The sequence below is a fragment of the Gadus morhua genome, chromosome 18, assembly GCF_902167405.1.
Source record: "Gadus morhua chromosome 18, gadMor3.0, whole genome shotgun sequence".
NCBI classification, from domain to species: Eukaryota; Metazoa; Chordata; class Actinopteri; order Gadiformes; family Gadidae; genus Gadus; species Gadus morhua.
In genome coordinates, this window is record NC_044065.1 from 4,004,550 (window position 1) to 4,032,205 (window position 27,656).

The window sequence follows — 27,656 nt, forward strand, 5'->3', positions numbered from 1 at the left end:
GTGTGTCCGTACTGGTGCCGACTGGTTCCACCCCGGACCTCGGCCCCTCCGGACAATGGCCACTATTCTGCCGTGGAGGGGACGGGGGACAGGGGGGGGGGGGGGGGTCAGACGAGTCACTGGACTCGGAGAACATGGCGGAGGCGTGGAACGTTATGACGGAAGCGTGGGACACGGCGTCCGCCGTGTCGGGGGGGGGGGGGGGGGGGGGGGGGGGGGTAGTCTGTGGGTGGTCGCGTTACAAAGCGCCGTCTGTCCGTCTTCTACTACCAGAATGCCATTGTCATCATGTTGGAGACGGAGAGACACAACAGAGAGAAACAAACACCGAGAGGGTGCAAGGGAGAGTCAGAGAGGGACAGAGAGACAGACGGAGAGAGGGACAGAGAGAGGGACAGAGAGAGAGACGGAGAGAGGGACAGAGAGAGAGACGGAGAGAGGGACAGAGAGAGAGAGAGACAAGGAGAGAGACATAGAGAGACAGTGAGCGAGAGAGAGACAGAGAGAGCGGGGGGCTAAGCTCCGTCGGGACCATGCTGCTCCCGTCTCTAAGAAATCGAGCAAAAAAAACCAAGGGAACAAAGCTGAGGAAGAAGAGAGGTAAGACACGCAGGTGTGTGTGTGTGTGTGTGTGTGTGTTTTTTTTTTGTCTGTGTATGTTTGTGTTTTATTTTGGGTGTTGGTACCTGTGTGTGTGTGTGTGTGTTGGTGTGTGTGTTTGTCCCTGTGTGTGTTTTCGCACGTACGTGGGTGCGTTTGTGTGTGTGTTTAGAGCAGGCTGCGTCATTTTCACAAAGTTCGAATGCATCTGATTCACCGGTAAGCAGAGAGGCAGACAGACAGACAGACAGACAGACAGACAGACAGACAGAGGGTCAGAGAGACAGACGGTCAGACAGACAGACAGACAGACAGACAGACAGACACCAAACCCTTTGTGGTTGTGAATCATGGGCAGGTCATCCTCTTTTTTGCAATTTTAAGGTGGAAAAAAGATTTTCTCGTATATGATGACGATGATGATTCTGATGATGATGATGATGATGATGATGATGATGTAAGACATGAGAACTCACTGGAATATATCAAACTGTTTCATCGCTAAAGGGCGAGAAGTGCTTCATTCCTGAGCCCTCTGGACACCCTCCACCCCCCCCCCCCCCGTTCCAGTACACTAACCTCCGTCCCTCCCTCTCCCTCTTCCAGTTCATCTGCAGAAGTCGACAGACTTCGGCCGTCACAGCCTTCTGTACCTGAAGGAGATAGGCCATGGCTGGTTCGGAAAGGTAAGCCTTCACACTCCGTCAGCTCGTTGAACGGCAGTCGTTACGTCGTGACGAAGGCTTTTGTGGCATTGATTCTCCCCCACTCCCACGGTCCTGTTGATCGCCGACGTTGTGTTTTTCGTGATTTACTGGGTTGTGTTACAGGCTGCACGCCTCCTCTCTCTGTGAGTGTCTCCATTGTGGTCCTTATGGTTAACTGGCCAGCACCCCATCACCGATTTAATATGTTTTGCCTTTATGTATGCATGTGTGTGTGTGTGTGTGTGTGTGTGTGTGTGTGTGTGTGTGTGTGTGTGTGTGTGTGTGTGTGTGTGTGTGTGTGTGTGTGTGTGTGTGTGTGTATGTGTATGTATGTATGTATGTATATATGTATATATTGTGGCAGACACCAGGGAGGAGTGAGGGGAGTGGTAGGTCTGGCAACCTGCTGGCTCCACCCCCAAGCCATATATGGACTTCCTCACTTTAACGAGGCGAGCCTGGGCATCATTAAGCAGGGGTGCGTGGGCTTAAAGGAGGTAGCAAACGACAGACAGGGGAGGTTGGAGTTGGAAGAGGAGCTAGGGCTAGGTAAGGACAGGCAGGATCTGTGTGATCGCCTGGCAGTGTGGTACGCCCAGAGAGATAGAGACAGGTGGAAGAGGTTTGACGGACGATAGCATAAAGGAGGTGGATGTCCCTTTCCCACCCTGGTTTTCATTTACTCGGTAAATAAACCATTCTGGGCCCCGTTTCCCGATAACGATGGATCTTCGCTCGTATGATCATTCTCCCAATGGATCTTGCGATCCATCGTCAATTTCTTTGGAGCGTTTCCCGAAACTCCTCTTAACGTGAACGCGCATTCGCTGCACTCACGACGTCGTAGGATTGTAACTTTCTACTGACACGGTGCTGAAATGGGCTCCGTAGGAGGGGGAGACGCAGGAATGTCGCAGGAAAATTGTGTTAAAAAGGGTTAAAATATATCCCCATCAAGGACAACAGCAGAGTAGCCTACAAAAAAAATAGACTGCAATTATATGAATGCTAAAGACATTAAAACACAATTGATTAGGCTTAAACCGACATATATCAGTCCTAATCCTGAATGCACTGTGCGTTTCACGGCATTTTCCCCCCTGAAATAATTCCTCTTCACACCTGTGAATAACCCGGGAGATATCCATGATGAGGAATACAACGAAGCCCACCGTCTGGCCCGGTGCATCGTTGAGCGCACGATCGGGAGGTGGAAGTTGCGCTTTAGATGCCTTCACAAGTCAGGCGGAGGGCTCCAGTTTTCGCCGGCCAAGTCATGCGCCGTGATATGTGTGACGGCTATGTTGCACAACATTGCAGCTAAGGCTGGGGTGGCATTGCTTGAACCGGAGGACGTTGAGGACGATGACAATGAGGAAGATCGGTGTGAGGACGGCCTCCCTCATAACTACGCGGCTGGTTTTCATGCGCGTCGAATAGTGATTGAGACTTTTTTTTAACCCCCTCCACCCTCCCTCATGTCACTAAACATTCCCGTCAACGTGACCAATCCCCACCATATCCCAGCCTTTTGCCTGCTCCTTTGCTTGTTTTTTTTATTTTTTTTAATTTCTTTATTTATTTATTTTTTTAATTTCTTTTATTTCGTTATTTTTTTTAATTTGTTTAATTTAATTTTTTTTTTACATTATTTTATGCTACGTTTTATGAGTAGCCTATGTCAGTCTGCACAAATCCCCCCACTTTCTCTCACACATTTTGAGTGCCCTGCCTGCGCAAACATTTTCTGGACTGTCCCGTTTTATTTTGGCCATTTTAACATCTTTATTAATAAATTAATTAATAATCTTTATTAATTACCAAACTAAGAACATAAAGGCGCAATGCGTTTTAATAAAACGCATCCAATAGACGGAATGTCCGATGGTGTCGCCACTGAGGCTATAGCTGACGATGCTCTTAGCGTCCTACGAGTAGGCCTACCTACGAGCACCCCTGGAGTAGGCCTACTCGTTAGCTACGAGCGTTTTCAAGACGTTCGTTCCCCACGATGCTTTCGGGAAACGCGGTGAAAACTCTACGATGCCCTTTCGACGCACTTCACGATCCACTTAGGCTAACGACGCTTTCGGGAAACGGGGCCCTGCACTGGAACTGCTGTGTGTTGTGTCATTTATCTAGTCAACTATAGCGTGGAAACCCCACACCCACTGGCTCGCTACAGTACCATGTATGCAGGTCAATTATGGCGCCCGTTGCACTCCTGATCATCCCTGGAAGGAGGGAACCCCCACTCTGCGTTCCTAATTAAGGGAGTTTGTTCTTTCCCTCTGGGGGGCTTGGGTCAGAGGGGAGTCATGAATGTATGTCCTGTTAAGCCCTTTGAGACTGTCCCTGGGATGAAGGGCTACACAAATAAAACTGAATTTAATTGAATTGGTCCGCGACGCGGGCCCGTAAACGCCGTCGTGTTCAAAGCGTTCATGTCGGCACGTCATTGAATTCATGTCATCACGCCGTTGAATTCATGTCAACACGCCGTTGAATTCATGACATCACGCCGTTGAATTCATGACATCAGGCCGTTGAATTCACGTCAACACTGCGTTGAATTCATGACATCACGCCGTTGAATTCAAGTCAACACTGCGTTGAATTCATGACATCACGCCGTTGAATTCATGTCAACATGCCATTGAATTCATGTCAGCACGCTGCTCGGTCGATGCTCCGTTCAATGCCCAGATCCAACTCTTAACAATGTGTGTTTGTCCGTGTCTTCCCTTGCCTCCGTACGTCTGGTGGGCGGGTGGTGGTGCTGCTGCAGGTGTTCCTGGGGGAGGTGAGCGTGGGCCTGGACACCAACCAGGTGGTGGTGAAGGAGCTCAAGGCCAGCGCCAGCGTCCAGGAGCAGATGCACTTCCTGGAGGAAGCCCAGCCGTACAGGTGAGCAGGCTCTCTCTCTACCTCTCTCTCTCTCTACCTCTCTCTCTCTATCTCTCTACCTCTACCTCTACCTCTCTCTCTCTCTCTCTCTCTCTCTCTCTCTCTCTCTCTCTACCTCTCTACCTCTCTGGTGTGCGTGGGTCAGCTCATCGCCTGCTAACCGGCGGTCCACTGAGGTCCTTTACGTAGTTCACCTCCCACCTGCTCTCTGGCTCCTTCATGGAGCATCCATCGGAGTATCTGGGAGATATTAAACCTCTTCCCACTGGTTCTCTCTCACTCTTACTCTCCCTCTCTTTCTCAATCTCTCTCTCTCTCTCTCTCACTCCCACTCTCCCTGTCTCTCTCTCTCTCTCTCTCTCTCTCTCTCTCTCTCTCTCTCTCTCTCTCTCTCTCTCTCTCTCTCTCTCTCTCCATCTCTTCGCTCTCTCACTTTTCATAAGCAACCATTTGCAACGCCCTGAAGGGCCTTGTGAGAGGGGGGGGGGGGGGGTTCGGTGACATTTAACAAAAATAAAACATTTGACATTGTTGACATTGCTGTGTGTGTGTGTGTGTGTGTGTGTGTGTGTGTGTGTGTGTGTGTGTGTGTGTGTGTGTGTGTGTGTGTGTGTGTGTGTGTGTGTGTGTGTGTGTGTGTGTGTGTGTGTGTCTGTCCAGGGCCCTGCAGCACCCCGGCCTGCTGCAGTGTCTGGCCCAGCGCACCGAGGTCACTCCCTACCTGTTGGTGATGGAGTTCTGTCCGCTGGTAGGTCCCCCCACCACCACCACTATCAACACCACCACTATCAACACCACCACCACCACTATCAACACCACCACTATCACCACCACTATCAACACCACCACCACCACCACTATCAACACCACCACCACCACCACTATCAACACCACCACCACTATCAACACCACCACCACCACCACTATCAACACCACCACCACCACCACCACTATCAACACCACCACCACCACCACTATCAACACCACCACCACCACCACCACCACTATCAACACCACCACCACCACCACCACTATCAACACCACCACCACCACCACCACTATCAACACCACCACCACTATCAACACCACCACTATCAACACCACCACCACTATCAACACCACCACCACCATTATCAACACCACCAACACCACCACCACCACCACTATCGACACCCCCACCGTCACCACCACTATTACCACCACCACCAGCACCATCACCACTACCATCACAACCACCACTATCACCTCCGCCATCACCTTCCCCACCTCTTCCCCCACCACTCCCACTACCACCCCCTCCCTCCCTAACCTCTGCCAGACGGCGCTGGCTCAGGTGTGTTGTACCAAGTGTTGGACCGCGGGGTCCTGACCCATTTGTACCAGGAGTCTGTTACAAATGGGTTTGCCCCGCGTGCAGCGGTGCAACGCATGTCCGTTGCTGCCCTCTGCTGGTCAGACGGTGTACCTCTGGCTTTTGGTTTTATTGTTAATTTTCCATTTCATGCCATTTCAATTATGTGCAATTTTGCTTGCTTTTTATTGACTTATTTGATTGACTTTTAATGTTTGGTCATTTTGTTGTCTCTCTCTCTCTTTCTCTTTCTCTCTCTCTCTCTCTCTCTCTCTCTCTCTCTCTCTCTCTCTCTCTCTCTCTCTCTCTCTCTCTCTCTCTCTCTCTCTCTCTCTCTCTCTCTCTCTCTCTCTCTCTCTCTCTGTGTGTGTGCAGGGGGATGTGAAGGGGTACCTGCGGAGCTGCCGGGCCACTGAATCCATCATCCCTGAGCCTCTGATCCTGCAGAGGATGGCCTGCAACATCGCCTCGGGCCTGCTGCACATGCACAAGCACAACTTCACTCACAGGTACCACCACCGCCGCCACCACCACCACTGTTGTCACGTTTAAAGCCCTGCTATTATCAGTCCTGGTGCAACAGAGAGTTGTTGAGGCAGGGTCGCTGTTTATGGTCGCCTACACCTTACAATAGGGGTACATTTATAAACCATTCATTATTATAAGTTATTGCAGAAATATGTATTTTTTATATAGCACGAACATAGGGGTTAGGGTTAGGGTTAGTGGGTTAGGGTTAGGATTAAAAAATGTATACCTTAATACGTAAGTTAACAAGAAAGCCATTGGTAAACATGAACCATGAGTCAATTATTATTAGACCATTCGTTTTCATTAACGATAAGTCAATGCTTAAGTCATTGCATTAACTGATGTTTATACATGTTAGCAAATGGTTAATTTATGCTCCCTTTTTGTAAAGTGCTACTACAATAATATTCCAGGTACTATTGTCGAAGGCGTACACTAGTGGTGTTTTGTTAGTCCAAGGAATTGTTGTGGAAGCCAGCAAAGCTCAAAGCATAAGCAGTTTAAAATCCGCTTCATATTTGTAGCTGCCTCAAAGGACGCATTTCAAAAGGCTTTATCTTGCGTCCGTCTCAAGGTGGCCGCTTGCTTTGTGCTTTGATAAAAAATTAACAAAAGCACTCTTCACAACACGGCGACAAAGTGCTGTACATAATAGGATAAGAAAAAAGTACACAAAAAAAGTGCTGCATTAAAAAAGCAAGAAAAACAGGGAATGGGAACTTGACAAACAATAGATTCACCATAAAGAAAGCCTTCCGGGTAGAGAAGAGTTTTAAACAAAGGCGGTGAGTGGGCCCCCCTTAGGTCCTCCGGCAGGGAGTCCCGCAGCTCTGGGTCTGAAATGCTACACTCCCGGTTATCTTGTATGACGAGACGAGGTGTAACAGTATGAGGACCCCTGCGCTCCTTAGCTAACTGAGGACCCATGCAGCGGCTAGGCATGTGGGACGCTAGTCCATCTATAATCCTATAGGTAGGAACAATCACAATTCATATGGTTCACCTGGACTCTGCATAGCCCTCCCCCTCATCTCCTTACCTCCCCCCCCCCCCCAAACACTCTTACACACTTGTTGTGTAAGAGTGTGTTGTACGTCCTTGCACTTAATGTATGCACTTATTGCATGTTATACGTCCTTGCACTTAATGTACACCATTATGGCATGCTGTATGTCCTTGCGCTTAAAAATAGTACTTAGCATTGTGTAGCACCTTATCCTAGGTGTCTTTGTCGTGTACGGGGAATGGGTTAACCTTGCAATTGTTAGTGCTTGGCACTTGCTTGTTTCTATGAACATCCTTACTGTACCGACAGCCATATGTCGTTTCTCTTCTTCCGACCAATGTACTTATTGTAAATCGTTTTGGATGAAAGTGTCTTCTAAATGCCCTGAATATAATTGTAATTGTAACAAGGCCGCCTAGGGCTTTAAATGACATTGATAATAGTTTTACAGGTAGCTAGGATGGACGGGAGTGATGTGTTCTGGGCTATTGGGATTTTGTTAAAGACTTGGCAGCCGAGTCTTCAAGCAGTTGGAAGCAGGAGACGTTATCCTGGCTGAGCCCCAAATACAGGCATTTACAATCACCCAGTCGTGACTAAAATGTATTTATGATGTATGGATGTACTTTGTGAAGGTCAGCCTGAGAGAAGAACAGAGTTGAACATTAATAAGTGATTAATATGAGTGTGGATCCTGATGCAGTTTATCACTCTGCCGTCCTCAGACTGATTGCTTCCTGGAACAATATCCTGGTGCTGCTTGAGTTCTGCTTCCACACTCCAGCATCAGTGATTTTGTTGCAGGGGGCGGTCGCTGCTCGTCGGGGTACACACAACGACACAGTCACGCACACACAAAGACACAGTCACGCACACACAGAGACACAGTCACGCACACACAGAGACACAGTCACGCACACACAGAGACACAGTCACCGACAAACTCACACACACAGACACACTGAGGCACATACACACTCACACTGAATAACACACACACAGGCACACTCACACACACACTGAGGCACGGACATACACATACACAGACACACACAAAGACACGCACACTGACACACACACACACAGAAACGCACATGCACACAGAGTCGAAACCTGTGGGCGTCATTGTTTGCGTGACTTCAATCTTATCGTCCTGCTTTGTCTTCCCTTTTCGCCTCTCTCTCTCTGATCCTGTGATTGTTTGTGTAACTCTTAACTCTTATCACCCTCTCTCTCCCCGTTCTCCCTTCTCTCTCCCCGTTCTCCCTTCTCTCTCCCACTCCAGTGACCTGGCTCTTAGGAACTGCCTGCTGACCGCTGATGTCTCAGTGAAAATAGGAGATTACGGCCTCGCACACACCAAATACAGAGTAAATAAGAGACTTACAACAACGCACACGCACACAACCGTACATCCACACACATACACAAATTCACACACACATACACCCACACACTTTCGTACTTTAAAACTGTTTATTTATTACAAAAAAGAATACAGATTTACATAATTACACTAATTACAAAATGAATCACACAATCAATTTGTTTTTGCATCAAAACAATTTTCAGCGTGTTTTCTGATGCTTGGCCGCCCTCTCCCCCCCCCCGTCCCAGGATGACTACCACGTGACGTCCGACCAGGTGCATGTTCCGCTGCGATGGATCGCCCCCGAGCTGGTGGACGAGGTCCAGGGAGACCTGCAGATGGCCAATCAGACCCCGCCCAGCAACATCTGGTAGGACTCACCTCCCCGCAGACACTGACAACACGTGAACGTTCTTGAAGGTTTTGAATGCGAAGTTTCGGGTAATAATTAGCGAAGATAAGTTGTACTTTATTTATCCCAGAAGGGAAGCTCAAGATGTTGAAATATTTAAGGAATGGGTGGCTGTGGCTCAGGAGGTAGAGCAGGTTGACTGGAAACTGGAAGGTTGCTAGTTCGATCCCCGGCTCCCCCTCGGGTGTTGAAGTGTCCCCGAGCAAGACATCTGACCCCAACTGCCTTAACCATTTATGGTTGACACCGACATCGGTGTGTGGATGTGTACATGAATGGGGGAATGCTAGGCAATAATTGTTACGTGTTTTGAGTTACCACTGGTTAGAAAAGCGCTGTATAAACGCAGTTCCTTTAATAAAAGACCTCAATGATCGATTGAGCGATAATTGAACTCCACAAACCTGCCTCATGAAGAAAGGCCTCGGCTGAACCTAAAGCTGACATAGGGCTGTCCTGCAGGTCTCTGGGGGTGACCATCTGGGAGCTGTTTGAGCTGGCGAACCAGCCCTACCGACACTACTCGGACCGACAGGTGCTCAGCTACACTATCAAGGAGCAGCAGCTGAAGCTGGCCAAGCCCCTGCTCAAGGTGCCACTGGCCGAGCGCTGGTGAGACGTGCACTTGAACACTGCTACACACACACACGCGCGCACACACACAAAAATACACACTTAAAAACACTTTTTAATACATACTGTACATATCTATACCTGAAACGAAAACCGGAGAGAAAAAAGACACATTTGAGGAATGATCAAGCACTTTTTTTAGCCCCCAAATTCCAAAATGGAGACACAGGTTGAAATTGATTCCCTATAGATCTATGATATATTTTAAATGTCTTCCAAAATGTCACTTTTTTTGATGACATTTAAGAAGTACATTTGAGCAGACATGAGTACAAATCACCACCTTCTTCTGCTCACGATCATTAATACCTGTCCCGTGTTCCTACATGTCTCCAGGTATGAAGTCATGCAGTTCTGCTGGCTCCAGCCCGAACAGAGACCCACGGCGGAGGAGGTCCACCTCCTGCTCAGCTACCTCTGCGCCAAAGGAGCCAGCGAGGTGGAGGAGGACTTTGAGCGGCGCTGGAACTCCCTACGTCCCACCACCGGAGGACACCACGGCCACAACCACGGCTCCTCCCTCCCGTCCGACCGTCGCCCTCCGTCCTCCCCCTCAGCCTCGTCGTTCCCCCTGCTGGAGCAGTTCTCGGGGATGGGCGAGGGCTACCAGTCGGAGAGCGGCGACGACATACTGACGGTGACGGAGACGAGCCACGGCCTCAACTTTGAGTACAAGTGGGAGCAGGCGAGGGCGGAGCAGCACTACCAACCCGCCGCCCATTCCGACGGCCTGGGTCACCACCGCTGCCACGACGAGTTCTACCCGCCGGGGGGCATAGTGGGCGGGTGTCCCATGGAGGGGATAGGGGCCTCGCCTTCTTACTACCAAACCAAGCACCTCCCTGTCCCAGGGGTGGTGCCTGTCCTCAGTGCCCACAGCCCCTCCTTAGGCAACGAGTACTACATCCGCATCGAAGAGCCGGGGGAGTGTAACATCCAGCTGGACTACGACGTGTGCTCCTACAGCCCCGACTACCAAGGCAGCAGCGGAAGCTTCCTCACCGGAAGCGCTGAATCCGGGGAATGCATGTCCTGTCCCTCGCAGGCAAACAACATGGGCTCCTATTGGTCAGCGGACATCCACAAGGCCGACCTGTACGACTCGCAGGACTCGAGCCCGGCCATCTCGCTCACCATGGAGCCCTTACTGGGCCAAGTGTCGGACAGCAGCCCGCTGACGCCGTGGGTCTCCGGCCACTACGTCTCGTACAAGGAACAAGACGGAGGTTACTACTACGAACCGTCACCCCCTCTGGGCATGGATCACCGTTATCTTATCGGGGACGATGACCTCCCGGTGGAACCCCTGCAGGAGAGCTGGGGCTCCAGGAGTCTCCGGCAGGCCCTGGGGGAACTGGAGCACCCCCTTAGAGTACCCCCCGTTTTCAACACCTCACCCCAGCAGGTCTACGGAGAGCCCTACCTGGACTCCAGCCAGAGCTCCGTCATCGGCAGGAACGTCACAGGGGGATACTACGACATGATGGGCTCCTTGCGGAAGACCATGCCAAGCCACACCAACCACACGAGACACGGCACCCACTCCCTCAGCATCGACATGGAGATGGGCGGGGCGCTGTTCATCGGACACAGGGACAGCGACACAGAGGACGAGGTGGACGAGGAGGACGTGTTCCTGGAGAGGCACAGCTGTAACACCTGGCCCGCAAAACACGGCCACGGTGTCCCGAGCAGACACAGGCGGGCTAACGGCTGCAGGCAGGACTCTTACGTGGACTTCCACTACACAATGCCCAGCACAGACATCGAAGACTCCTGGCCAGAGGAAAATAGTCTGGCCTTCCATTCGCTGCCCAAACCCATTGAGTACCTGGAGCCCAAAGACAACAGTGCCTGCCTCGGTCTGAGCGCGCTCCAAACGTTAGCACCCTCCGACGATGCCTACATCTACATGTGCAAAGAAGGGGAGACCCAGTTGCCTATGCCTGGCGAGTGTTGTCACTCCCACTTCATTGACCCACTTACCGGCTTGCTGGTAAGAAACTATGACCCTGATGATTATGTCACAGACAAGGTCATCGAGACTCCTAACAGTGACGAGCTGGTCAATCTATCGCCTGCTCCCGGGGGACCTGTGGTCATCAAGAACGCCCCCCTAAACTCTGACAAAATCACGCAGACAATGAGCATCCAAGAGCCATACATTGACCTCTCTGCAAGCGACACCACAGAAAAGACGGACATCTCGGCAAACCACATTGAGTACGTAGCAGAGGTTTGCATACCGCTAACGGCTCACGCCGGCTTAGAAAAGCCAGAGACGGAATCAGAGCTCAGTCTGACGGCGGACAGCGGGGTGGACCGATGCGGCTCCAGCGTCAGCCTCATCGACATCCTGGACTGCAGTGACGACGACGACGGCAACGACACCACGGACGACACCACGGACGTCACCTCCGGCATCTTTGCGGACGAATCGAGCGAGCTTACGGCATCGCCTGTCATCAAGTCCCTGCAGAAGCCGAGTGGAACCCCCGATTCCATGGATTCCATGGAGCTCCTGTCTGTGGGCGGGTGCTTTGAGGGCTTTGCCCTTCCGCCTGCCAAACCCGCCAACTCCCCCCGGGCTATGGACAGCGGCTACGACACGGAGAACAACGAGAGTCCAGAGTTTGTCCCCAAAGAGCCCCATGAGCCCCGTGAACCGTCTGAGGGGAAGAAGACCACCCTCTACCCCAGTCTCGACGAGGAGGAGGAAATGGAGGAAGAGGGGCTCAGAGCTGATGCGGTTCCGGTAGAAACAAGCGAACAGTCGGTCTCTGAAGATGCATGTGTAGAATCCTCAACGACTGGGGATAACACACTCATTCCACTGAGTAAAAAGATTCCTTACAGAGACTCTGCCTACTTCTCAGACTATGAGAGCGAGAGACAGTCCAGGGATGAAGGGGATGAAGCTGTTGAGATAGGAAGAGAGGGGGAAACGATTACAGACACTGAGTGCATGGTAGAGAGAAATCTCGATAACACGAGGGAGGAGGAATTAGAGGACCGCGATGCCCTTGAGATGAACATAGAATCCAACAGAGCAACCAGTCTCTTGTGCATCGTGGAGGATGAGCATATGGAGGGATCTTTTCAGTCCTCTGAGTCAGAGTTGGCCGAATTGGAAGAGTGGCCATCCCAGGACGAGAACTCCTCCCTGGGGGACTGGGCGGCAGAAGTGGTGGGAGCCATGGAGGAAGCTCTTGGCGCTCTCGGTGAGGAGAGGATCAGGGCAGAGCAGGAGAAAGAATTGAGCAGCAGAGACTTCCTTCAAGATTCAGAGGAGGCGGAAGAGGCTGAGCAGACACAGAGCGAACTCGCCGGAGGATTGAGTGAAAACTCCTCCACCTTAGCCAAAGACAAGATGGTGGCATTGGAGTACGGTACCCCCCGCCGGTTCTCCTCTTCCTCCCCCCCGCCTCCCTCTAGTCCCCTCCCTTCGCTGCCCCCGTCTCCGGGCCGGGCTACCCCCGGCGACGCAGAGGATGCTGACAAGGAGGACGCCGACTCTGACGACAGCGAGGAGTCGGACGAGGAGCTGCGCTCGTACAGCATGCAGGAGCAGAGCGGCGGCGAGGAGAGCGAGGACGAGTGCTACCCCGTGCCCGTCGTCGTGAGCGACACCAGCGACGCCCACAACCTGAGAAGCCTCCTCAAGGTTCCCAGCGTTACCACCCCGGACGGCATGGACGACGCTCTGGAGAACAAGAAGAAAGTGGTGTCCTTCTTTGATGATGTCACCGTCTATCTGTTTGATCAGGTGAGTTCAAATTCCACAAACCAGATGCGTGGGTGGTGTTTCCCCAAGTAGTGAATAGTGCTGCGATCACTGCTGTCTTCTTACCTTTGCTGCGGTTTTCCTTGTCTTTGGTGCCGTTAGGAGAGTCCCACCAAGGAGTTGGTTGAGCATGGCTTTCTCTCAGGAGAGGACGGTCGAGGTACACCGATGAGACCCCAGGAGAAGGTGCAGGCCCCGTCAGACGACTCCTCAGACGGGAACGTCTCGGAAGAGAGTAAGTTAAAGAAGTCGCCTTGGTAGAAAACAGTGTCAATATTAATGTTAATGTAAGAAGATCTTGTTTAGGTATGTGACCGGTGTAAGTCGAATCTGTGTTGTGTTGTGATGATGGTTGAAGATAGACATTTCCGGTCGTTTGTAATGTAGGTTGCTGCAGTACTGCCGGTCTACTTCTAGAGCGTTTCCCATTCCTAATTAATTTGGCCCTCAGGTATTGGATCGGTTTCAAACCTTACGGACAGTCCCATGAGGGGGGCGGCAGTAGCTCAGGAGGTAGAGAGGGCTGACGGGTAGCCGGAAGGTTGCTAGTTCGATCCCAGAGTGTCGAGGTGTCCCTGAGCAAGACACCTGAGCTGGCTGTCACCTTGCGTGGTTGACTCCACCGTCAGCGTGGGGATGCGTGCATGAATGTGTGAATGTGAGGCAGTAATTTAAAGCACTTTGAGTGGCCACTGGTTAGAAAAGCACGGTATAAATGCAGACAATTTACTATTTACCTTGAGTCCAGCCATTCGCTAACCCCTCAGCGTGTCTTATCTTGCTAGGTGCCGGCTACGAGTGGGAGGACGACTTCTCCCTGCTGCCTCTGCCCACATCCAAGATGGTGTCCGACTCCCCTCCCCCGCCACGCTCCACCCCCCTGCCACCGGGGCCCCAGCCCGCCGCCAAGTTCTCCCGCTTCACCGTCTCGCCGTCTAGTGTTTCCCGCTTCTCAATCACGCATGTGTCAAACTCGGACGTGGACTCGGCGTGAGGTAGGACCCTTCAGAAATCAATAGCAAAAAGCTCAGTTCGCGTTCTCTCCACAACTCAAGTTCTTGCTTGATTACTTTTGCCTGGAAGGAAATTGCAAAGGGGACGACAAAAATATGTCTGCTCAAAAAGCAAAGATAAGGCAATAAATAAGGTAATGATTATCTAAATGACCCCGATTTTTATGAATGACAAAACATCATTAGCCTCATAGCATAATTGCCTAAGTCATATTTTAAGATTTGTCTTGTATTCAGCATAAAAAATGCCTAAGTCAAATAGATGACTCATGCAGATAGTGATTATGATATTTAAAAATAACTCTGATTGGCTTAGGATATAGCCAATGAAGCGAAGAGAATCAGCAGCATTAGGAGAGTAGAGTTAGGATACATAATTAGCAATTATGCTAGGAGGCTAACGACATGCTGCTTACATGATTTCCTGTAGTCAATACGTTCTCCCGCAGGAAGTACGGCAGAGCTGGCGACCAAACATCGCTTGTAGGTCACTTTGGAGGAGGGCGTCGAAGCACTCAACGGATGGATGTGGAACGTGCAGGGGAAGAACCGACAGCAGCCCGGTGGAGACCAGACCAGTGGGCCTACTGGGAGGTCTTCTTCTGGCCTGGGTTTTACCCTCAGAGACAGAACCTCCTCTCCTTCATAGACACGCTCCTCCCGACCGGGATACGGAGTCAAGATCATCCTTTTTAAATTATTTAAAAGAGGGTATGGTAATATGTATGTGGTTTCCAAAAAATAGATTTAAAAATAAAAAAATACATAAATTATAAATATATAAATATATGTATGTGTGTAAAGAAGAATCAATTATTGGGCTGGGGATGCAGCACAATTCTGTTTATTTTTGGAAGATAAAGGCATAATGGAAGGAGAGGTCTTTGAAAGCCATTGCGTGTGTTGTTTAGTTTTAATTGCCAACAGTTAGTATTATTATTATTATGAATGTGTGGAGCCAGCCGGGGATTTCAGGTAAGGCGAGTTATACTCCAAATACCAAGACAAACATTGACTGGGATTTTCTACGATCACTGATCAGCTCCGGAAGAGGACTGTTGGACCATCTGAGGACGTCTTTTGTTTTTGTGAGAACCTTTCTGTTATCTTGTCAACGTGGATATTTCCTGAAAATCCTTGAGGTATCAGAAGTAATACAACGTGTGTACTTGGGGGAAATTTCAGGAAACAGGAATCAAAATGGACGCCCAAGTGTTTTACAAGCAAAGTCCAAACTTCTAGGAAAGGTATACAGGGGTACAGCATGACTGTATTAAAAACACAAATAAAAAAATAGCTCATCCTGCTTGGACGATGGATGTTTTAATCTAAGTTTCTTTTATTATAAAAGTAATATCAGGACCTGATACTGTAGCCTACTGTTTAAATGTGTCTCCAATGCTTACCACATGATGGAGATGAAGAGTTGTCAGTCTCTCTCTCTCTTTGTCTCTGTCTTTGTCTCTGTCTCTGTCTCTGTCTCTGTCTCTGTCTCTCTCTCTCTCTCTCTCTCTCTCTCTCTCTCTCTCTCTCTCTCTCTCTCTCTCTCTCTCTCTCTCTCTCTCTCTCTCTCACACACACATACAAACACACTCTGTACTATGAACTATGGAGCAGTAAAGAGACTTGCGTCTTATAAGGGATTTGAAATGCCTCTCTAGTTCATCGCTTCAGTTTCCAACAATGTCCCGTATCCAAACCCTGTTGTCAATCAGGGGTCATGATGACGTACTCATTATCTCGTAATCGACGGGTCACCTGGCAACATGGGGTTTTCCTGGGAGCAACCATCCATTTGAATACGTGTGTCCTGTGCGATAAACAATACGTTTGATGGCAATGTTTGATTACGTCAACAAAATAAGTCAGGAAGCGGCACTAAGCTTTGAGTGTCTAGACCACCTCACCGCATCATTTGTTAGGATCTGTTTTGGCCTGGCCTCTCCTCACCACTATGACCTGCTGTATATAAGCTACACTGACCTCCTCTCAGACCTTTTGTATTAACAAGCCGAGAGTACAGTTGAAACTTTTCTTTTCTTTTCTCGCTCCATAATATCTCTGTCTCGTACTTTAAAAAGCATAAGTGCTTTCATCATACAAAAGTGATTACAGGAGGACAGCAAGCAAACAGAAAGCACCTTTTAATAGAGCATTGATTCACAGAATATCATTGACTGGGCTTTGTTTGACAAGTCTGTTTCTTTGTCGATATTGAACGGTAAAAACCCAGACAGCCCTGGGTGTTCTCGTTCGGTTCTCTTCTCTGTTCTCTACTATGGGGTCATTAGAACCATATTTGTACTTGTGTTCTGTCTCTTTGTTAATGGAAGGAAGGGACTTTTGCTGTTTCCAAGCGATCACGGAATCACGGAAGAAGAGAAATACGACTCGGGACGTCTGGAAACGGTTTGCGGTCGTCGGAACATGCTTGTACCGTTTTTACATGTTTTTTCTCGGAATGCTTCAAACTTCTGTATTCGTTTAGCGTAGAACCATCTGGAACACTGGGGGTGAACCTTACATCCCATGACCACATCAAAATATGTTTCTTTCTTTCTAAAAATGTTGATGTATTGTAACTGTGGACGAGTAAAAAAAAAAAAAAGGCATTATAAAAGGCGATTTCTTGTCTGTCTGTAGTTGCCAAAGAGATGTGTTTTATTGTCCCCGGGGCCCCAGAAACTGGTGCATTGGTATGATGTCGAATCCATAGAGGAGGGGGGACAGGGGACTCTGGGGAGGGGATGTCTTGGCCTTGTAACTGCTGATGAAATGCCCTCAGGACCAGAGTTTGAGACCCCATGGGTGAAACGTGTTCCTCACAAACACCGGACACTCACTCACACTCTGTACCTTTGATCAAAAGCGGAATAAAGTTTGGTTTATACATCGTATACTTTATATGTTCTGGTCTATGTGGGTTTGGGGAGGAACAGTGGAAAAAATGTAACCTACTACTAGCTAACCCTGTGGCTTTGGCGCTTGTACATCAGAATGCATCATGGGATTTCTTGTTGGAGATACGTCGCCATTTTGAGAAGACTCAATAGTTGGCATAGAATCTTGAATCAACGCAAATACGGTCTCACCTATGGTGAGACAAACAATGTGACAGCAATGTCTTCAGGACTCATGAACGGCTCATTTCATGATGAATTGCTAAGTAATTAACAAAAACACCTTACTAATAACATAATCATTAACATTCCTCTCTTACTAAGTAACGTTTTCTTACTAACAAAACTGCCATCGAATGACTCACTTTGATCTATCATATTATTGGTTGATAGATAGCCATTACGCATAATGTATAGTGCTGTATGCGTGATTGGGGGAATTTAAAAAGTATTTTATACTTGAATTGTCATTTGAAGTGTGTGAACAGTCCTAGAATACATTATAAATGCAAAACATTGCAGTAATTTGTTTGATTGGTCTCTGAAAAATACAACAAACACACATTTTTCAGAATGTGTAATTCATTCACTTTTTAATTATTTTTTCCAATTAAATCAATGTAGGTACTCTGTTTGCCATGACATTGATTACATAGCATACCTTACTCCCCACTGTTTTCGTTCCTGTAGTGTTAGCCTAAATTAGAGTTGATAATATTAATGGTGACATGAAGGTTATTACGATAAAAACCTTAAATCCCCTGACAAACAGACAGAACCCTGCGTTCACTAACAGTCAATTATCCAACATCTTCAAATGACTTTTCCCATTAATACAGCAATACAATTTGCTACAGATTTGATTGAACGATACATTTACAATATGAAGTACAGCATCGGATGAGCTGTTAATACATCATTTAGCAATAAGGAACCATTGTTTATGCAATCAGAGCTACATTTCCTTAAGGCAGGTTTATTTTATAATACACCTTGGATGCAGATTGGATTTGGATTAGGTTGATTCTCCTCTTTCATTTATTTGATTTATTACATTTAATCTGTTACAGCACATCAGGTCCTCCAGACACACTAACGATTCCCCTGTGTTCCTAAAATTTTCATTTTAACAGTTCAAATCAGTTTCCCTGTTTTCGAAGGGGCATTCAATGACTAAAGAACTGGTTAACGTCAAACCCATTGCACTGATTGGTTGTGATCAGCCCCATCAACCAACCACCTATAGCTCTTGAAGTAGCTGTGGTGGTGATGGTGGAGGTGGGGGGAGGAGCCTCAATACAGCCCTGGCGGAGTGGGGGTTTTACGGACCAGGTCGTAGAGGGCGGAGCCTGTGGACAGGTCGTCATCGTCTCCGTCGTCGTCAACGTCAGCGTTGTAATCAACGGGGGGGCTAGGGGGGGCCTCCACCGTCGGCTCGCTGGGGGGTTCGGTGCTGGGAAGACAAGAGACCACCGAATGAAAACCAGTCCGTCGTAGTTGAAAAAGTTACCAGTGACTAAAATCAAACCTAGGGAAACAGCTCCCCTTTCTGGTGAGAACGTGCTATTGCTTTAGTCGTAGGATGAATTCCGCTAGGTTTGCTTTTAGTGTTTGGTCAGTCTTTCACATCAGAGGAGGAAATATAAAAAACAGGGCAAAGGAGATGGAATAACACACTGTGACGAGAATGGGTTTCATGCAAATAGATTAGGGTAATAATGGCTTATTATTATTGATCAGAGAGCACATGCTGAGCCATAGTTGGACTGGTAGTCCCAACTTGTAAGGCAAGGCACCCAATTATATCACCCACTGCATGACAGAGAAAACCAACACTAAGAGGAGGAAAAGCCTTGCAGAGCAGCCACTAAGCCCTTAAACACAGATATGAATATATAAACCTAGGCTGTAACTTTGCCAATGTTTTTTTTTTTCACAGTGCTGCTTATTTTTGTTATTTTTCTGACAAACATTGCATCAAAAATAGGAGGCATCAAGAATTGGTGTGAAAGAAATCACCAGAAGTGTTTTGAAGTCAGTTCTCTAACCCCTCACTTCTGGTCACACCAGAATTAGATTTAGCATGAAGCGTGAGGATTAAAGGTCCCATATTATACCACCAGGTGTGAGTGTGATAAGCCGTTACAAGCCGTTTTGAAAATCTGCCTCTTCCTGTGTTTTAGTGACATCACAAGTGGGCGTGTCCATCTAGATGTATGTAACGGCCAATCACACTCACCCCTCGTGGTATAATATGGGACCTTTAAACACTTATTTTGTTTCCAGGTTGTCTTCTTTATACGGTTTATCACCACATGAAACAAAGTTACATCGTTGGTTTGAGGGATGGGAAAAGGCGATGGAGGAGGCAGCACGAGGAAGCACGCGTGGTAACGAGACACAGAGGGGGAGGAGTAGGTCGTCCGCTCCACTTACGACGGGGTGGGGTCGAGGTTTCAAAAGCGGGCATAGTGTCGGCCCGCTCTGAAAGGCAAAGGCAGTCCTGCAGTGTGAACGTTAGTTCAGCTCCCCTCAGGGAGGAGATGAGCTCTTAACACTGTAAAGGAGAGACTTATGGCTGAATAGTCTTATCATGCTTTCACAAAACAGGCATACAAGTCGCATACTTAACGTCAAGATTATAAGTCAATCACACGCACTGAAAATATATACAGGTTGCAAGTTTGACCCCGGAACTTTTACAACACCAAACAAGACATGAATGCAGAAATGTAAGAACAATTAAATCAGAAATGTCACAAGAAAGAAACTCCAAAATAAGACACAAAAGGTACCTTTTATGTTTTATGTTTAGTGTTGACAAGATGGAGGTGCAGATTGCGGTTGAGATGCATCAGAGCTTACTACACAAACACACACATACACACAAATGCACACACACGCACACACACATGCACATACACCCAGCCATCCACACACACACACACACACACACACACACACACACACACAGACACAGACACAGACACACAGACACACACACACACACACACACACACACACACACACACACACACACACACACACACACACACACACACACACACACAAACACACACACCTCCCTCACACATCAGGCAGCCATGTAGGTGACAGAAAACGATATAATGAGGACTCATCATGAGCTATGTTGTGTAATCGTCGTGACGGGAAGGCGCCAGCGAGCGTGTGAGTATAGCGCCGGCGCTGGAAGGTGTGGGAGGACGAGGGAGTGGTTGTGTGATTACTGCAGCTGTGAAATAGTCCGTCCTAGCAACAGAGGGGGCGCAACATTAAACGCACAAATGGATTTGTGAGAAAATTAACATTTGGTTTTGGTTTCTGCTAGGCGCAACTCTTCTTTGCGTCTCTCAGGAGTCGGACTTCAGTTGATGAACAAGAAACTCCTCCTTGGTAAATCATCCAAACATAAAAAAGTAAATTCATCATCCGCAAATATCGCAGAATAATCCCATAATTTCCCTACATTGTTTAAAAGAGTATTAGTATTTTTTTCAGCAGATTGTCGCGGTATTTTATTCTGTAGCGATGGGAAGTATTCAGAACCTTGGAAAATCTTGTCATTCAAATAATATTTTCTGACACAGTAGCTTCCTAACTTCCAATTTTTTGCTATGTTGTTAAAAGTATAACGTGTTTTTAGGTTGTTTGTGCCGAGGTCACGATTATTTAGCTCAAGGTGGGCCATAGCTACGTAAAAATGTAATCAAACAGTGAGCTAAATGGGGCAGCTAAGTGCCGCGTCTCAAACACATCTTTCATCACAGAGACAGAGCCAGGCAAACGGGTCATATTACCTAATGGGTCGTTGACCATTTATTAATCAATATTTTTTTTATTGCAGAGATGTTAGTTTGAGAAGACACCACACCATCCATTTCATAGAACAGAAAAATAAATAAATAAATATCTGTGGCTGGGGACCATCATTTAATCCAGTGCGTCTCAGCCTTCTGTTATGTATGTACATCCACTTCTGCTCGAGACTATCTGGTCCAGTCCTACTTTGTTTCATTAATTAAAAAAGATGTATTCAGAACATAGAGATTATATTTGAAGTAAGTGGCTGGTCGTTGAGTTATAAATAACTCAACTTTATCATAGATTAAAAAGTATAATCATACATTTCTGCTCTCGTCACAATGCTTTTCTATAGCTTTTGTTTGTATCAAGTTAACGTTGGTTGTGTTTTTGCTGTAAGACGGCTGAACCGAGGAACAGTCTTTACCAATCGCCCCTTTTTCCAATGCATGCACAGTACCTCACCACAGGGACTGCATTGCTTGCATGTCTCTGAGGGATAAGGGTTATCATTCAGCCTTGGCAGAACAACGCAGACAACACAATATATGAGGACCCAAGGACCCCAAGTAGCCTATCTGCCTTAGGAGGGCACACCCGCTGCCCGCCTGAAATAAACACAACCACAACAGAAAACAACACTAAAGTGTGTCGATAACAGGATATTGTTTACAGTACACCAAGGCAAGGTTATTATCTGTTTATAAAGATTTCTTTTTTGTAATACCATTAGATATACTGTAGATAGACTGTATGACAAGCACTTTGTTATGGCACATGTATTTACAGTAAACATTCTTATTATAACTGAAAGGCTTCCTCCTATTGACAACATGTACATAACACAAGTCATTTACACGCTCATATCAAGGACTTGTATGTGTGTCGTAACACACACTCATACACACACACACACACACACACACACACACACACACACACACACACACACACACACACACACTCACACACACACACACACACCAACACCGGTCGGACGCAGTAAACATATCCAATGCTATTTCATCTCTGCACGCGATGTGCGCAGTTCCCCTTTGGAGATCCGACACTCAAACCAAAACATACAAACCCCAATGACGCGCTCGTCCTTAGAAAATCTAACGAGTTGGGCTGCGTTCCAAACGCTCCCGACTGATCTAGAAAAGACACGGTCATGCACAAGACAGACAAGTCGACGACACACTCCAGAAGACGAGAGGAGCCCACTCCGTGGTTGTGGAATCAATCTCAGGATCCATAGTGAACATCTACAGACCGCAGGATCCATAGTGAACATCTATAGACCGCAGGATCCATAGTGAACATCTACAGACCGCAGGATCCATAGTGAACATCTACAGACCTCAGAATCCATAGTGAACATCTACAGACCTCAGGATCAATAGTGAGCATCAATAAACCTCGGGATCCATGGTGAACATCTACAGACCTCAGAATCTGGAGTCAAAATCTATAAACAGCCGGATCCCTAGTCGATATATTCAAACACAGGATCCACAGTCAATAGCTATAGACATAAAGCTCCACAGTCAATAGCTAGGGACAGGAACGTCCACAGTCGATTTCTTTAACCCTCGGGATCCATCAGTCAGTATCTAGAAACAGTCTTTTCAGCGTTGGATCAGAGTTTAGCGGCTCAGAGTAACGTGGCCCCCCAAGAGTTTGAGACCACCCTGAGTCTGAGGCCTCCCAGGGTCTGAGCGGTCCGTCAGAGGCCATCGGGCTGGGACGCCCCTGGCCCCCAACGGGGGGGGGGGGGGGGGGGGGGGTAAGGGTGGCAGGGAGGCAGGGGTTCGGGGAAGAGGACGTTGCTTTAAGCAGGAGGTGGTTGGGGTGGGAGAGGAGGCGTGGGGGGGGGGGGCGGGGTGTTGTTGGTTATTTGGAGGAAGAAGCGGGGGGGGGGGGGGGGTGGGGGGGGTGGGGGGGGTGGGGAGGGCGCAGGGTTAGGTGTGGAGGTGTGTCTTTCCTAGTGCACGGCCGGCCGGCTGGCTGGGTGTCGGCGTGAGTCTGCTGCCTGTCTGTCTGTGTGCGTGTCTGTCCTCACACTGTGGAAATCAACTTGCCGTCAGCGGCGCTGTGGAGCAGAGAGAGAGAGGGAGAGGGAGAGGGTCCGGTCGGACGGCTGCCAGCAGACCAGGTCAACACACAACGCACACAAACGCACACAAGACGGGGGACGGCGGGCCCTGGGGGGCTCAGACAGGAGCTGGGCGGTACTCAGGGCTGGAGCCGGCCTCAGGGGGGGGAGGGGGGGAGGTAATGGTGACTAGGGACCTGTGCGAAGGGGGTGAGTGGGTGGTGATGGGGTGAATGGGTGAGTGAAGGGGGGAGTGATGGGGGGAGTGAAGGGTGGAGTGGGTGAGTGATGGGGGGGAGTGAAGGGGTGAGTTACGGGGTGAGTTTGTGAAGGGGTGAGCGATGGGGAGATGGTTGAGTGAAGGGGTGAGTGTAGGGATGAGTGATTGGGTGAGTGGTTTTGGATGTGGTGATGGGTCAGTGAGGGGTAAACGGGTGAGAGATGGGGAGATGGACGAGTGAAGGGGTGAGTGATAGGTTGAGGGGGCAGATGGAAGCAGCCCTGCTACTAGGGAGTGATGAGGGGCTGAATGTGGGGGTCTGGACGACTAACTGTGTCCTCACGGCTGATTCAACATCGGCTCGTCATGCTGCTAAAGCATTTACTATTCACTTCAACGTTTCACTTTTTAAACACCTTCTTAAACCCAACTAAACGTATCACATTAAAGTAGCTTACAACTTAATCTACTGTTGGACAATAACTTAGCATCTACGTGACACATCACAAAAATAAATAAAGACAATATAAACAACTTACAATAATGCAAAACAAAGAATCACCCACATTACAGATGCATTTTCTTATTTCTTAAATATCTCTATAAGTTTGTATGAAGGACTTAACATTCTACATCCATATTCCTTTGGTTGAAACGTTTAAAAACCATAAGCCCCATTTCCCATTCATCTTTTAACAGTTTCATCATCTAATGGCAGCAGAGTTAATCCGAACAACAATTTTATTTAGGGGATAATGTGATAAAAAGTAAATAAAAAATGGGCCTTACCTCATTGGGAAGCGCTGCTCATACTCCTCAGGTGCTTGCTATGAAAATGAGAATATGCTATCATCAGTCACTTGTCATTTACGTGCTTTAACACAACACCATACATCGGCCAAATGTCGGTAAATGTTGCAATAACTGCAGTCGCCACCAGATGGGGCGCAAAGCACACTGTCGGTAAACCAGCACCGGAACGGGCAATCGAGGGGATTCTTTCTATGTAGAAGGAATACTTGGCTGGCTATCAGTTGGAATATACAAGGACGACACGTTTCCCAGCGTACGAGAGGGAGGTGTTTGTGTGTTTGTGTGTTTGTGTGTGTGACCCAGACCATAATGAACCCGGAAGTGCAGCCAATTAAACTCATGAGCACTCAAGAGCTGAAGGCCCTACAGGAGCATAAGCAGCACTTGTCTCTGATCACATCCCGTCATCACAAAGTGAAGGAGCTCGCGGATCCACGCACAACAGCGACCGAATGGAGGACGTCCCCCCTTTGTGACGCCCCCTGATGATTGGCCTACCGGATGCAGTTATCTCTTGGCGTTCGGATGATCTGAAGAGGGAAGTGTCTCAGAGGTGATCACTCGCACAGGAAGTGGACACGTTCAAAGGTGTGGATGGGGGCGAGAGGAAGGGGGAGAGGGGTTTCGGTGCCGTCACATGACGTAAATAAACCCTCCATATTCCTTCTATTGGTCCTTGTTGTTGATGACGTTGATGTTGTTGTTCCCCTCTCTGTCTTCTTCTTGCTAGTGGCTGCATTAGTGTGTCATCAGGGACGGATAACTGACACGAAGTTAGAGATGGGAAATTGCATCTGGGCGGTTCTGAGGGTCAAGAGCCGACCGGATGCCATCCCATGTTGCCTAGCAGCCGTGCCTAGGGGCGTGGCCAGGGGACAGAACCGGGAGGAGGATCGCTTGAGCGACAAATAAAGGGTAGGGTGTTGTTTAAGTTCATCCTCCTCCTCTCTCTGTTTATCCCTCTGTCTCGTCGCTCCGCTTTTAGAGACGGGGGCAGCAGAGCTTAGCGAACCACGCAACCTCTGCCTCGACAAACAAAGGCGTCGACGGAAGGATGCGTAGACACAGCGACTACAATGACATCCAAACATTATTTAATTAATGCTGAAAATAATCAGATTTGGGGGGCATGTTGGCCGAGGGAGGCAGCCCTTCTACTGATCCTGCCTGGGGCACCGAAAAAGCTAGGGCCGGCCCTGGTGCAGACACACACACACACACACACACACAGACACAGATTGGACAGAGTGCTGATCCAGATGTTTGTGTATGCTAAGCGGGCCTGTTTTTAATGAGTGCCACTAGAGAAGCTGTGTAGAGGAAGAGGACGACTGTGGGGACATAGAAGATGTTCTGGAACCATCTGTGGTTCTTGTAATCTTCTGTTGAACAAACACAGTATTTGACTCAGGTAACGCCTTGTTGCATGACGAATATTATGACATAAGCACATATGAATTGAGAAAAAAGTACAAGTTTGTGTGTATACCACGGTATGCATGCAGTATTTTCTGCAAAGGTTTCTGGTATTTCTGCGGGATCCCTGCATGTCTCCGTGACATTTAATCTTTGTGTCAACCGGGTATTTTTCTGCCGAGTTTCAGAACTCGGCACCCTGACGCAGGTAGGAAACCACGGTCGCTGCTGCGCTCTGCGTCTAATTCCAGAACGCGTGGGTGGATTTCACTTGTACCCCACAAGCCGCATTCGGTTCTTCATCGCCCTTAACTATCTATTCTCCTTCCTCTCTCCTCTCATGACTGGTTTTTACTAATTTACGTTTGCCTTTTATTTCTTATCAATCTATCACTATGTCCTTGAGGGGTGCTTAGATCCCCTTGATATTATCTGCGGAGCCCGTCGTCACATCTGCTTGAGGTTGTGCGTTATTAATAGGACGGTCGTGGTTCTGTTTACCTGCGGGTAACCAGGAGTCATCATGCTGTACGGTCGCTGCAGCGGCTGCTGCTGCTGCCGGAGCACCACGGCTGCGTTCTGCGCCGCCATGCGGGAGTGCATGCTGTAGTCGGGGAGAGGGAGGGAGGCGTCCTCCCTCTCCAGAAGGTTCCCCGTGCTGCTGCTCTTACCGTGCTGGAGGCTGCTCACACACACACATGCACACACACACACACACACACACACACACACACACACACACACACACACACACACACACACACACACACACACACACACACACACACACACACACACACACACAAGGAAACGCACGCAGGTAAACACACAGACGTAAACAAACGCACATGCACGCACAAAACGCACGTAAACACACACACACACACACACACAAGTGCGCAAACACAACCTCACACACAACCACACACGCACATTTGTATACACTCACACACAGACTCACACATACACACGGCGGCGCAGACCGGCACACACACACAGGCACACACAAAACACACACACACACATACAGACACACACACACATACACACATACAGCGGGACAGACCGGCACACACACACAGGCACACACAAAACACACAGACAAACACACACACACACAGGTTAGAGCTGGATCCATTAACAAGCGCACACAATCATTTCTCGTGTTCATTATTTTTACTATAATATCGTACATTCATCATGGTTGTTAAATAATTGATGGGGCTCTAAGCCTGTTGTGGTGTTACTGGGGGATTAGGAAACCCTGGAGACCGGAGTCACACGTACTTGTGGACCCGGAGCTGCGGCCCCGGTTCCTCCTCTCTGTCGGTGAGCAGGTGAGTGTAGGAGAACGGGAACCAGCCGCGCCTGCACCACAGAGCAACAGGACGTCAGCACCATAAGGGGGTGTGTGTGTGTGTGTGTGTGTGTGTGTGTGTGTGTGTGTGTGTGTGTGTGTGTGTGTGTGTGTGTGTGTGTGTGTGTGTGTGTGTGTGTGTGTGTGTGTGTGTGTGTGTGTGTGTATGTCCGCGTGCGCCTGCATGCGAAACAAAAGGACATTAACACAAACACGTGGGGGCATGTGTACGTATGAATATGTTTATGCGTGTGTGTGTATGTGCGTGTGTGTGTGTACGTGCACGTGTGTTGACGTGTGCGTGCACACACGCACGCGCGTGTGGGTGTTTCTGTGTGTGTGTACACGTGCGTGTGCATGCGTGCTAGAGTGTGTGTGTTTGTTTCTGTGTGTGTGCGTACACGTGCGCGTGTGTGTGTGCGTGAGTGTGCACGTGCGCGTGTGTCTACCTGTGGGTGTGTGTATATGCGTGCTAGAGCGTGCGTGTGCATGCGTAGATGCATGCATGCGTGCGTGCGTGCGTGCTGCGTGTGTGTGTGCGTGCTGCGTGTGTGTGTGCGTGCTGCGTGTGTGTGTCCGGCTTTGGGGGGGGGGGGGGGGGGGGGGGGGGGGGGGGGGCGACTCACATGCGGTTCTTCTCGTTCTCCCCGTAGTGCCAGCCGTCCCGCGCCTCGGGCACCAGCAGGGTGATGACGTCGCCCGCCGCGAAGCTCAGCA

General features: G+C 48.8%; 2 protein-coding genes across 3 annotated transcripts in view; one reads left to right on the forward strand and one right to left on the reverse strand.

The window, feature by feature from the left end:
• aatkb (apoptosis-associated tyrosine kinase b) overlaps positions 1–17,210 on the forward strand; it is a gene marked incomplete at its 5' end in the record, with an annotated part of 21,763 nt that extends 4,553 nt beyond the window's left edge. Inside the window, 11 exon segments of one of the 2 annotated variants that reach the window (XM_030339280.1) lie at positions 1,207–1,286; positions 4,096–4,214; positions 4,875–4,962; positions 5,941–6,074; positions 8,388–8,472; positions 8,720–8,841; positions 9,346–9,495; positions 9,853–13,282; positions 13,403–13,535; positions 14,086–14,295; positions 14,744–17,210. In XM_030339280.1, the coding sequence (XP_030195140.1) occupies positions 1,207–1,286; positions 4,096–4,214; positions 4,875–4,962; positions 5,941–6,074; positions 8,388–8,472; positions 8,720–8,841; positions 9,346–9,495; positions 9,853–13,282; positions 13,403–13,535; positions 14,086–14,294 (4,550 nt within the window). 2 annotated transcript variants of the gene reach the window in all.
• Positions 17,211–17,777: 567 nt separating this feature from the next.
• On the reverse strand, positions 17,778–27,656 carry LOC115530623 (brain-specific angiogenesis inhibitor 1-associated protein 2; the record flags this gene model as incomplete). Its single annotated transcript, XM_030339281.1, is given in 5 exon segments — positions 17,778–18,666; positions 24,143–24,180; positions 26,084–26,264; positions 26,870–26,950; positions 27,566–27,656. Coding segments are annotated over 5 exon segments (551 nt in total), but the record flags the coding sequence as incomplete, so codon positions are not given.